An 11,935-nucleotide genomic window follows, 5' to 3' on the forward strand; every position below is an offset into this window, starting at 1 on the left:
GGTTCCCGCGCATCAGGGGCTACAGTCTCACGATGGTCGAAAAGTCGGCCTTGGACATAGCCCCAAAATGATAGGTTTACACGTGAGATTCTATACCGTTAAAAACAAAAAGAATTGGCTTGATTGCATACCCTAAAAAAATATATATAAACAATCCAAGAAAGTGTTGGGTCTGTCCATATATACTTATTTTGCATTTACGGACTTCAACAAGTCTTCTACTCTTCTTCATTCCTTCTCTCTCTACACACACTCTCTCTCTAGCACCTTTGATTTCGATTTCCAGACAGACGATCAATCAACACCTATCGTCAAATCCACCACCAACCCACGTCAATTCTCCACAAATCATCAACACCCATCTGCTCAATCTCACAATCCCGAACCCCCATCACTCCGATCCAAGGTACGTCACTTTTTCGCATCAATTATCATGCGTTCATTACAGTTTACTTCAATTGAGTGTTTTTGGTGGTCAATGCAGCAGGTAATTGAGTTCCATGTGTTTCCTAGTTAACATGCATCTGGGTGCAGGCTGACGTGGGGTTTGTTCGTGTGTTTAATGATGTGGCACGCCAGGTGTTCGACGTATTGCTAGTTGAAGATGTCGGTGGTCAAAGTACGAAGAGATGATCTGGTGGCGTGCATGACATGTCCTATTTGTAATAAGTTGTTGAAATATGCCACCACTATCCCTGAATGTCTTCATACATGTCAGTAATTTATTTATTTATTTATTATATTGTTTTTTGATTCTTTAATTGTTACTTTAGAGCTTGATTTTTGTGAATTTGTGCATGTGTTTATGATTTTGTTTGTATAGTTTCTTCAATTTATATGTGATTTCACCCGTGATTCCCAATTTTATAGCTTTGAGTGTTTATTAATCCAAAGTTTCAGAATTGTTTTGTTATTCTGTTTTATGAAGAAGCATAGGTTGAAATAAGAGGTGTGATCTTGAGTTTCCCTAATTTTATAATTTATTTTAATATTGATTGTTCCAAAATAATACAAGCTAATGTGATTAATAATAAACAGAGATGAGAGCTTTTATGTTGTTAACACATATATGTTAGCATTATTTCTGGATTTTTGTTTTATTTTTTATTCCAATGAAATTGCTATTTACTGTCTGTCTTTTGGTTATATAGTCTGCAGGAAGTGTATTCGAAAGAAGCTCACAGATGAAGAACTTGAATGCTGTCCAATATGCGAGATTGACCTTGGATGTGTGCCTTTGGAGAAATTGAGGTCCTCTTTTTCAGTCATTCTCTACGCACACGCACACACACGTGTACATATAGTAATATAGATATATGTATGTAGAGAGGGTAAATTGAAAACCATAAAACAATTAGATACCAAAGAAACAACCTTTTGGCCGATTAAATACCTTAAAAGTTGGTCCCTTGGATCCTTGTTATGTAATGGTTCTCATATGAATCCGTCCCGTATGATATATGTATAATGCAACAACACACATCAAAAGAGAAACGCCGAAGTCATTCAGTATTCAACCACACATAGTTGAGATAACGTGGAATTTTCTTATTGATTATACTTTTTGTAAGATGGATTTATGTTCACAATATCTGTTTTGAATTGTCTTTGAAGTAAGTCTAAGAGTAGGCATCTTTATGTGCATGTTATGGCATATTAAAGAAAACATAAGGATCTAGAATCTTTGAGTTAAACCTATAGGTCGTTGGATGCGTGTCAAACATAATTATTGCAATTTGAAGTTTCAATAAGATTTGGATAATCATGCAATGAGTTGTTGTTTAAAACTGAATATTGAGATATATGTAAAATTGACCGACTGTAAATCGGATTTATCTTATATAACTGCAATGACATGCAACCCTTTTTACATTCATTCATTAATGGAGTAGTGAATCTATTAAGAGTGGTTTATGTGTGGGTTTTCTTTTAATACATTTGCAAATTTTACAATTTGCTTACTTTCCCCATTGACAAACTACTCTGTTTTTCTTATGTGTAACCTTAAAAAATTTATTTTTGTGTAAGGAAGCATATTCCAACTTCAGAATTTACATCTATGTCAGCAAGTAACTATTTTTCATATCACCAGACCTGAAGAAAGTCAACATGTTCAAACTTACTTACATATATCTGTCCATCAGCATTTTTACATAGAACTTGTACAGATTATAAATTATGCTTATAAAGTTTGAGGCTTTTTTATTGGTGAAAAGAAAGACAATAGCTGGTTATCATTTTATGCAATAACTCAAAAGTTTTAGGCTTTTTATAAAGTCAACTCTTCTTAGGCTATATTTTTGCGTTAAACAGGGCTGACCATAGTTTGGAAGATGTGCGGGCCAAAATTTTTCCACACAAACGAAGACCGGGGATACCTGAAATTGTGGCTTCAGTAGCAATACCATCAAGAAGAAAAGAAAGATCACTTTCATCACTTGTAGTCAACACTCCAAGAATGTCAACGCAAACTCCATTGACCGGAAAAAGGTCAAAAGTTACCTCAAGGAAGAAATTACGAGGGTCAAGTTTTTCTTTTGAGAAACGGGCCAAGAAAGCAGAAGATTCCATGGAAGATTCCCAAGAGAGTTCCAGTTCGCGTGAGACTTCAAACCGGATAAATCACAACTCTAAACAGGTAAGCAAGACTTACAACTTTGACTGTTTGACTAGAGGGGTCAAAACAGGTTGGTCGTGTATAAGGTCTGGGTCAAAAGGGGTTTTTAGAACAGGGTCGGGTATAAGGTCTGGGTCAAAAAGTTGTGTTTTAGTTCTAAAAACTATACTAATAAAAAATTATCAAATCTTAATTCATTAGTGGTGTAGGAGGTTGTAAGTAGAGGTGTAACCGATCGTAAGCTAGTCGAGCCCGGCTCGCTTGAAGCTAGAATCGAGCCGAGCTTACAGTCTAACACAAGCTCGAGCCCAAAATAAGCTTGTTTAGTAAAAGAGCCCATCCTCATGAGATTTTTATTTAATATGTTAAATACATATTTTTATTATAACTATTATAATATATAAAATTATGATAAAACCAAACAATACATACAATAAAAATTATTATATATATATACATACATATATAAATGTATATTCATAATTAATAAACAATAAATGAGATGAACCGGAGGTCGGAGCCAAGCTTGAAAAAGTACTTACAATCCATGCTTGTGATTTAGAAACAGAGCTAGAAACGAGCCGAGCTTGAGCTCGAGCTCTCATAAGCTAAATGAGTCTAGGTCTAGCCTAGACGAGTTTGAGCACTCGACTCTTGTAAGTTAAGTGATCGTTTGCAGTCCTAGTTGTGAACATATAAACTGACAATGGGAAAATTTCGATTCGTGTGACATGTTAAAGGCAAAGTATAATCCATAAATTATTTATTGTTTAAATGGTCACCTAAAGGTCAAATGGGGTTGGATGAAATGGGTACTATTTAGTCCGTGTACAGGTTAGATGGGTTGAACTGTCACCCTTATGTGTCCATTTTTCTGATTTGATGAAATTTGATGTATTTAATATGATTACAAATGCTATACTATCAAAGCAGTTAAATTTTTTAATAACACAGTCCAGGAGGTTGTCAATCGTAATTTTGGACCGTTTGGTACAACTGGCAGTTGCCCGTTTTTGGTTAATGGGTTGAGATTACCGCTTTTAAATCTCTAAAGAATCAAAACTTTATTTTTAGTCGGATTGGGTTTGCTATCCAAAAGGGGGTTGCGGCGTAGCTTGTTGCCCGCTTACCTGCCACTTCATTGTAAATCGTTTGGATGTTTCTATGAAATATCATAAAATTTTGATTTGCTAAAAAAAAAAAAAATCTCTAATTATGGCAAAGTCACCATCTTTTTAGACTTATTAATATCTTTTAACAAAAGATAACCATGAAAATGCAGAATCCTTCTACTGCTGAGCCATCTACCCGTCCTCAATCCGATGAACAAAACGAAGACGGTCAACCATGGGCCGATAAAGTTGACTGGAAAGCTTTGAATGATCTTGTTGAAGCAGCAAGCAGGAGTAAGTCTTCAAAATCAGAACCAAAAAACTTGCCCAAAAATAAAGGAAAAGACCCGTTACAAAGATCTAACGTTCAAGATGATCATCATGAAGCTAATGATGCTATTGAATCAATAAAACCCAAAAAATTTAGAAGAAATTATAAAAAGAAAGATGCTGGCAGCCCGAGTGTTACGACCACCCAAGCTGTGGTAAATGCTGGCGGCAATAGTGACGGCCCAGGGAAAAAAACATATCCTATTTGGTTCCAGTTGGTTCCATTTGAAGAACAGTGAGTACTTCTTTTATGCTTTAATACAGTTTGAGTTGCAATTTTGACGGGTTTGGGTCATTTTGGGTCAGACCCGCCGACCCGCATGCTTAAACGGGTCATGTTCGTGTCAATCCGGCGGGTTGACTCGTTTAACACATTTGAGGTGACAATTTTTAACCTGGACCCATCGCAAACCTGCCGACTCGTTTGGTTAAATGGGTCATGTTCGTGTCAACTTGGCAGTTTTGTGGGTCGACCCGTTTAAAGCATTTTGTATTTCTAGAATTAGTTTTTTGACATTAATTAAATTGGTTGGCTTAAAGTTAAAATTTTGAAAAATTAATTGACATAAGATTTTGTAAGTAAAATGTAATTTTTATTTTTTGCTTAAAGTTGATATTTTAAAGTATTAATATGCAATACAATAAAAGATTAAAAAAAATCGGGTTAACGGTTGTTTGAACCTGCGAATCCGTGTCATGTGTTTGACTTGATTTTCAGATTTGTGTTTGGGTTCGTGTCAATTTTTTGGGTTGGACCCATGGACAAGACATGTGCTATGTTTTACCTATAATGGAAAAAAAAAGGTAAATTTAAAATAATATATATAAAAGGAAACGGGTCAAAGGCATAGAACCTCTAAAATAATTTTATATAGAAAATCAGATTATCACCAAATACCACACTTACAATTTATAAAAGGGGGAAAAAGTGTTTTGACTCAACCCATACCAAAAGTGTACCCCTTTGACCAAAGTCAACCAATTTTGCCACGCCATCTTTTTGCAATTTCACATTGTTGATTTTCTTTCAATGCTTTTCAGGGAAGGAGAACCCTTGCGCCAGATCGAAGGACGCTATGTTAAATTAAAGTGAGTTCTCTTTACCCTCCGATTTTTATTAGTGTGTTAATGATGTGAATAAATTATTTAACTGGCTTGTTTTCGTATTGTTTGTCTAATCTTAATTAATGTCGAGTCAAATGCATCAAGGATGTAACTAAAAACAGAGTTGGTCAAGCCGATCTTGGGCTACTTGAGATCAACTTGATTCAAGTCAAGCTTAAACAAGCTCGAGGCTAGAGATGAACTTGTTTAATAAACGGGCCTGGGCCCGAGCTTCATTTATTGAGCTGGCTTGCGAGCCTAGACGAGCCTAGTATTTATATAGTTTTTCATTTAGTATTTTAATTTTTAAATATATATTTATGTGATAAATATTATTATGATATAAAGTTGTGATAAAAATAACTAACCAATATATATTATGCTATATATAAAAATTATAATTAATAAACAATAAGCGAGCCGAGCTAAAGCTACAAAAATAAATTTACACCCTTAATTGTATTCAAGTTGCTTCATCTTTATTTTATTCAACTTCTTACCATTTTATTCAACTTCTTACATTTATTTGTATCATAAAATATTGTATGTTCTAACTTTTGTGATTTGACGTCTATAGTGATGGAAATGTACCTGTTTCAATTATCCAAAAGCTAGTGATGAACAAATTGGCACTTCCAAGTGAACATGAGGTAAACGAATATTTCAATTATATTGATCATATTTTATGCAATCTTTTATCGTGATGGTTCAAAAAGCCCAAATCATGAAACCAGACCGAACCTAAACTGTTAGTAATGGTTTAGTTTTGGCTTACGATGATCAAAAACTATAACTAATGGTTTGTCCTGTTAAAATCGACCTTTTTCTCCTCTCACGGTTACCAATTGTTTTAACGCTTGCAGGTGGAGCTCAGATGCATGGGTCGGCCGGTGGGCCCTACACAGCAGTTGTGTAATCTAATGGAGCAATGGCTACAAGCTCACAATGACACAGTAAGTGCACAAATTGGGTCATCTGCACATGAATTTGTCATGAAAATATCATATGCCAAGAAGCCTGCTACTGCTATGATCCCGGGGCCCACGAATGGGATAATATATGAACCTAAACCGGTTATGTGAATTCAGTTTCGTTGCTTTGCTTTGTCAGATTGCTTGGTTATAATTTTTGAATGTTGGATGAGATTTTAAAGAAATTGTGTTTTTTTCTTTTCTTTTTTTAACTAGAAGCCAATCATGTTTTTAATTGTGCTTGTGTTTCTTTCGGTTTGACAGTTTTCCGGTTTTACATTCACATAGATGATATTCAAACGTTTATCAGAACAGTAAGGCTAAAGAAAGGACCTAAGGTTTTACATATTAAAGCGTTTAACGAGAAAACTGGTTAGATTAGTAACATATACGTATTATAATTTCAAAGTTAGATAAATGTGGCCTGTTTGGTTTAGTCGGCCAGTTGACGTAAATGGAATCGTGAAAGCCAGTTTTCAAATCGTAAATCAAACCGTCCAATTTAGCCTGATTCGATGATTGAGTCGGTTTTCGACTCTTTTTTAGCACCCCTAACAAAAAAATACATAGTAATGCTTCACAAAATATATAAATAAAACCAACCGTTATTGAATGTTTTTAAAAGCCATCTATAAGAAGAGATTACAAGCTCCTAAAATACATTTTAAATTAGGTTTTCATATATAATTTAAACTTTTCTAAAAGAAAAATAATTAGTTTGAATCTAAATATAACTACCATTTAAAACCAAAATTTAAATTCCGGTGATACCAATCTCGGCGAGAATCTCCTTACAGCGAGGATCAATTTCCTTAACCATGAACCCAATCGGGTTCGCCTTTCGGGTATTGCCCCGAACACCATCTTTATCGGTCAAAGAAACCCGAGCAACGCTCTCATCATCCATCACCTCGGGGCACTTTTTATCGGGGCTTTCGGTAACCCGAACATCGCATATCTCCTCCTCGTGGTCCCCGGTGGCGGTGATGCGATACATGCCGCTAGAATCTGTTTTCCCCTCCACCTTAGCAGTCTCGGCCCCATTTTCTCGTTTGCGGCATTGGAGGGTCACTTTCGTGTTGGGGACCGGGTAGCTGATTTTGGTCGGGAATTGAATCCGGCATGGGTCACAATAAACTTTGCCTTGAACTATGAAGGATCCGTCATCGGTGGATGATGGAGCTGGTGAGGGGGAGGTGGCAGTGGGCCGACTAGTCGCTAGACCGGCTATTGGTAGAATGGTGCATAAAAGGGCCAAGACCACGGTGTGATTTATCATTTTTTTAGATTTTTGGTTGACAAAAGGGTTGGTTTGTCGGTTACGTGGCGGTGATGGGGTGGTAGTGGGTGATGGTGGGAGGAGGAGGAGAATGAGGAGGATTAAAATGGGGCAATGAGAAGGGGTTTTGATGGGGAAAGATGAGGTTGAGAGAAAGTGGCGGGAATAAACATTAGGCTTCTAGTTTTTTAGAACTTTGCCATCAACATTTTAAAATATGTATGTTTACTTTAAAAAGAAAAAAAAGAAAAAAAATGTATATATATTTTACTTCCATTTATACACGTACATAAAATCCTAATTTTAGGAGACATTAAGATAAGTATCCTTTAAAAACATAACCATTTTATGTAAATTTATGTGTCGCATGGTTTAAACCCTCTATCTATACGTATAGATAGATGAGATGCATCTTATCACCACAACATAATTTTGTTGATTGATATATGGATTCGGTTGTCATTCTGTCACAATGTTTTTAGGGTATTTGAGATTAAATAAAATACTATATCATATTGAAATAGGACGATGTAAAATACTAACTTGAGGTTCTTCAAAGTTTTGTGATTGTAGCGATAATCACAAATTGAGGATTCAAAATGATAAATATGATCATTTTATATATGGGTTGGTATCATTTAATAACTCTAATAAAGTTAAGAACTCTTAGAAATCTTTAACTATCAAACAATTTTTTAAATTTTTTTGTATATTAACATTATTTAAGATTAGTTTTATCATATTTTATATAAAAGTTTTTGATTACATATATTAATCATAAGTTTACATATATGTAAAATTTTTATACTAACAAATTTACATAGGTGTAAAACAAAACATAGATATGTATAAAAACTAATTTTCAAAATTGTAATCGTAGATATAGATATAAAAAATGATAAAACTACTCTCAAAGAACATTAACATACAAATTTTTTTATAAAAAACGTTCGTTTTCAAGGGTTCCTTCAAGTTCTTAAATAATTTAACAGTTCTGTAATGATACTCATCCTGTATAAGTGTATTAGCGGCTTTCACAATTATTATTATTTTTCATACTATTAGTTCCAAAACGAACACATAGAGGAGCCAATCATTCAAAAGAAAGGATGTTTTGAGTTGTTTAAATTTATATATGAGTTTGATTTGTTTAACTAAATAGAGTAAAATTAGTTTATTTCCGGTATAAGGAAAATTGAATTTTAATAATCTAACTTTTTTATAGTTGACTGATTATAATTTCACTTGAAAATATTTTTGTCATCGATCCCATATTTTACAATTATATTTTTCTCATTAGCATTAGACATCCATTAAGATTTCAAATTGATTTTTTTTGTTTTTGTCAGTTATCAGTTGAAATCAATTGATGTAAAATTAAATTATAACAGATATTTATCTATAAGATAGGATTATTATGGAAGCTGTTAAGCGTACCCCCACCCCCTTCATTTTTATTAAACATACCCGCTCTTTCAAGTTTTACATTAATACGATTTAAACCTTTTTGTTTTTCCCTTACCATTTTATTATCTTTATCATTTTAAAAAGTTTAGTTTTTTTTTATTTTGCAAAGAGTTTTTCTTATCCTTTTTTTTCATATTATAAAAATATTGTTTTTTAATGATAAAAAAATTGTTTATGTAAAAAACAATGAATTCTTTTCTTCTAATGTGATACACCACATCATTTTGAACCTAACAAAAAATTGTTTATTAAATAATATCGATTTAATCAACAAATTGATTCGTTTCTAATATGAAAGTAATCTTATACGCCTGAATTTAACAAAATATACTCAAATGATTTTTTTTATTTTCGGAAGACACATAATAAGATAAAAATATACAAATCGTTTTATCGTTTTTATAAAACGATTATATCATTATTTCTTTAAATATATTTTATAATGATAATAAATATTATTATTATGATAAAAAATAATAAACACAAAAAAAGAGAAAATAAAAAAAAACTTCATAAAAAATAATCAATATTATTACTATGACAAGCTTTGCAAAAACATATTAGATTAAATAAAATTGAAAGTCTAGAGGGAGAGGGTATGACAAGTTTACATGGAATGTACGTTTAGCCTAACCCGATTATTATCTATTCGTATGGTAAAATGTGTAATTTTTACAATTTTCGTTTAATTAATAGGAAAAGAAAATAAAGTATAAATATGGTCTTAAATTGGGGCTACTCGAAAAGAAAACCCTCATAAGACGTCAGTTGCAGGTGTTCTGAAGAATGGTGTACGTGATATCATGGGATGACTTTGTCGAACGATCCATACAGTTGTTCCGCACTAGTCCTCAAAACGTAACTTCAATTTCTTTCTTGTGTTTTTATTCGATTACTTCCGATCTAATTTATTTTGAATTGCAGACTCGATACGTGATGAAATACAGACATTCTGATGGTAAATTGGTCCTCAAGGTCACTGACGACAAACAGGTACTATTATTCTTAATTTTAATTTCATCCCATTGCACACTAGCTTTTAAAAAAAAGCTAAGCTCTGTTTGGTTTAAGGTTGCTTGAAGCTTTTAGGTTATGAGAAAAGGCTTAAAACTTAAAGCTTCTACTAGTAGTGTTTAGAAATTAAATAACCTTCTAAAATAAATACATTTACTATTATTGTTTTTAGTTACGCTCATTTTAGTAATTTTATACGTTTTATTAAAAGCTACAGCTACTCTGCCAAACATCTAAATATATCTAAAAAACTACCAGCTACAACTTTTAGCCACCAACTAACAGCTTTCAGCTACAGCTACCAGCTAGTTTTGCCAAACATACCCTATGTGTTTGCTGCTTTGATATTGATAGTATTTTGTCTAATTACATATATGTGTGGTTCTCAACATACTGTTGGTTTTGAAAAGAACGTGCCCCTAGACTTGGTGAGAGTATTGTCTTAAGTAGTCCAATTACTTAGTTTGCCAATTCAGCAGAGAGATAAGTGTAATTTTTTCTGATACCTTATACACAAATCTCACATTGTTTTTTTTTTCCATTCACATGAGAGATACCGGGTCATGTAAACCTTATACACAATCTCATCTGTTTTACTTATCAAGTAAACCTTTTATAAATTCTTCATCCTTGTGGTTGTTTTTACGTATAAGCCTCTACAAACCCTATTTTTGACCAATTTAAACCCGTAGTTACATGAAGCACCACCTCAAGCACCAAAATTGATTTCTTAAGCGCCTCACACCCCAGTCACACCTTTTAAAACCACAAGGAGACCCTGGGAGTCTTCACTCGAGCAACCAAACGCAAATCAATGAACTTGTTAAGGGAAGAGGACCATACCGGTTGGTACAATAGACCAAAAATTACATTTTTTCAAGTGAATTATAAACCTTTCTTATACATTGAAATACGAAAAGAAAATGCAACTCTAAGAATTTAAGTAGAGTTGTTATATTCCTATATATATTGTGTTCCTATTTACAATGATCTAAATTTTGTAAATTTCATTCTGTTTGATCCTAATATCTGATCTTTTGTGGATGAATTTGTTTTAGTGTCTCAAATATAAGACGGATCAAGCACAGGATGCTAAAAAGATGGAGAAGCTCAACAACATATTCTTTACTCTTATGGCTCGTGGTCCCGAAAGTATTGTCCTTTCTTTGTTCTATACTTATGAGTCTGTCAATTTGGGTCTTTTTTTTTTCTCAAACGGGTTCAAATATTCAGCTAAAAGTAGCAAGTCAAACGGGTTGAAGGTCGCTGAGAGTGTTTTTTTTTTTTTTTTTGCATACAACCTCCTAAATTGTTACATTAAGAAATGTAGATTATAATTGTAATCTACTGACCGTGTTAGTTTTTAATAAAATTGAAAAAAGTGACAATGAAATGCTTTGTGTGTCAATCTGACCCGTTTTGCTCCAACTAAAAACAAACAAAAAAAAGGCCATCCCTTTTGAGCTACCTGCTTTTTTTGCCACCTAAATTGAGACAAAATCCGTCTTGTGAATGCAAACCTAATCTGAACCCAATTTTTTGTGTGTATAACCTATGCAGATAAAATTTTTTTATATATATTATGATGATAAATAAAAACTGTTTATTACTTGTGCAGCTGATATTACAGAAACCGGAAAAGAACAAACAGCACAGCCTGTCAAAAGAGGAAGGGGAAGGAAGCAATAACTTTCAATTTCAATTTCAATTTCAATTGTTTTCACATTATGCTGCTGTATTTACAAACATTAATTTTTCTTGAACCTTTTTATTTCTATGAATTCTGTACATCTTTTGGAAAATCTTGGAAATATTTGAACTTCTACTTGTGCTTGCATTGCAAAATTTGGACAGGTCGGGTCGGGTGGGGCCAGTTTGGAAAATCTTGATAAAAATCTTAACCTTTTGCCCAAGTCTATCAAGAAAGTTTTTAATGGATTGTGCCGGGTTAGCTTGACCCACAATCGCTTCTTTATCCATTTTCTAAAATTTGTTTTAGTGGGTGTTTTGGATTCCTTTATTTTTCCTCCTTAGACCATGC

At 33.3% G+C, this 11,935-nt stretch overlaps 2 protein-coding genes and 1 long non-coding RNA gene across 6 annotated transcripts; 2 read left to right on the top strand and 1 right to left on the bottom strand.

The window, feature by feature from the left end:
* The first annotated feature begins 206 nt into the window (after nucleotides 1–206).
* On the top strand, nucleotides 207–6,545 carry LOC143586593 (E3 ubiquitin protein ligase DRIP2-like). 4 transcript variants are annotated; one of them, XM_077068107.1, is made up of 8 exons: nucleotides 207–406; nucleotides 485–713; nucleotides 1,152–1,251; nucleotides 2,314–2,638; nucleotides 3,900–4,294; nucleotides 5,101–5,148; nucleotides 5,741–5,813; nucleotides 6,027–6,545. In XM_077068107.1, exons 2-8 carry the CDS (start codon nucleotides 605–607, stop codon nucleotides 6,243–6,245), a joined length of 1,269 nt encoding a protein of 422 aa, XP_076924222.1. In that variant the 5' UTR covers nucleotides 207–406; nucleotides 485–604; the 3' UTR covers nucleotides 6,246–6,545. The 4 variants fall into 4 exon arrangements, with proteins under 4 accessions (XP_076924222.1, XP_076924221.1, XP_076924223.1 ...); XM_077068106.1 differs by having other exon boundaries at nucleotides 488–713; XM_077068108.1 differs by having other exon boundaries at nucleotides 535–713.
* A 287-nt stretch (nucleotides 6,546–6,832) lies between these two features.
* On the bottom strand, nucleotides 6,833–7,743 carry LOC143586605 (anther-specific protein LAT52-like). The gene has a single exon (XM_077068117.1). It carries the CDS (start codon nucleotides 7,411–7,413, stop codon nucleotides 6,889–6,891), a length of 525 nt encoding a protein of 174 aa, XP_076924232.1. The 5' UTR covers nucleotides 7,414–7,743; the 3' UTR covers nucleotides 6,833–6,888.
* A 1,883-nt stretch (nucleotides 7,744–9,626) lies between these two features.
* Nucleotides 9,627–11,301, top strand: LOC143586606 (uncharacterized). The gene is made up of 3 exons (XR_013144736.1): nucleotides 9,627–9,738; nucleotides 9,805–9,873; nucleotides 10,953–11,301. It is a non-coding gene; the product is annotated as an uncharacterized LOC143586606 (long non-coding RNA).
* Nucleotides 11,302–11,935: the final 634 nt, after the last annotated feature.

Source organism: Bidens hawaiensis, unplaced genomic scaffold, assembly GCF_021521415.1.
Source record: "Bidens hawaiensis isolate Kalapana, Puna unplaced genomic scaffold, B.hawaiensis_p1.1 tig00034716_1, whole genome shotgun sequence".
NCBI classification, from domain to species: Eukaryota; Viridiplantae; Streptophyta; class Magnoliopsida; order Asterales; family Asteraceae; genus Bidens; species Bidens hawaiensis.

Bases quoted from the DNA above. Each gene is read 5' to 3' on its own strand.
- LOC143586593 (XM_077068107.1), top strand. From the start codon at position 605: ATGTCGGTGGTCAAAGTACGAAGAGATGATCTGGTGGCGTGCATGACA. The intron at 1,252-2,313 runs GTCCTCTTTTTC...TGCGTTAAACAG, and splicing joins GTGCCTTTGGAGAAATTGAG to GGCTGACCATAGTTTGGAAG. The intron at 4,295-5,100 runs GTGAGTACTTCT...AATGCTTTTCAG, and splicing joins TTGGTTCCATTTGAAGAACA to GGAAGGAGAACCCTTGCGCC.
- LOC143586605 (XM_077068117.1), bottom strand. From the start codon at position 7,413: ATGATAAATCACACCGTGGTCTTGGCCCTTTTATGCACCATTCTACCA.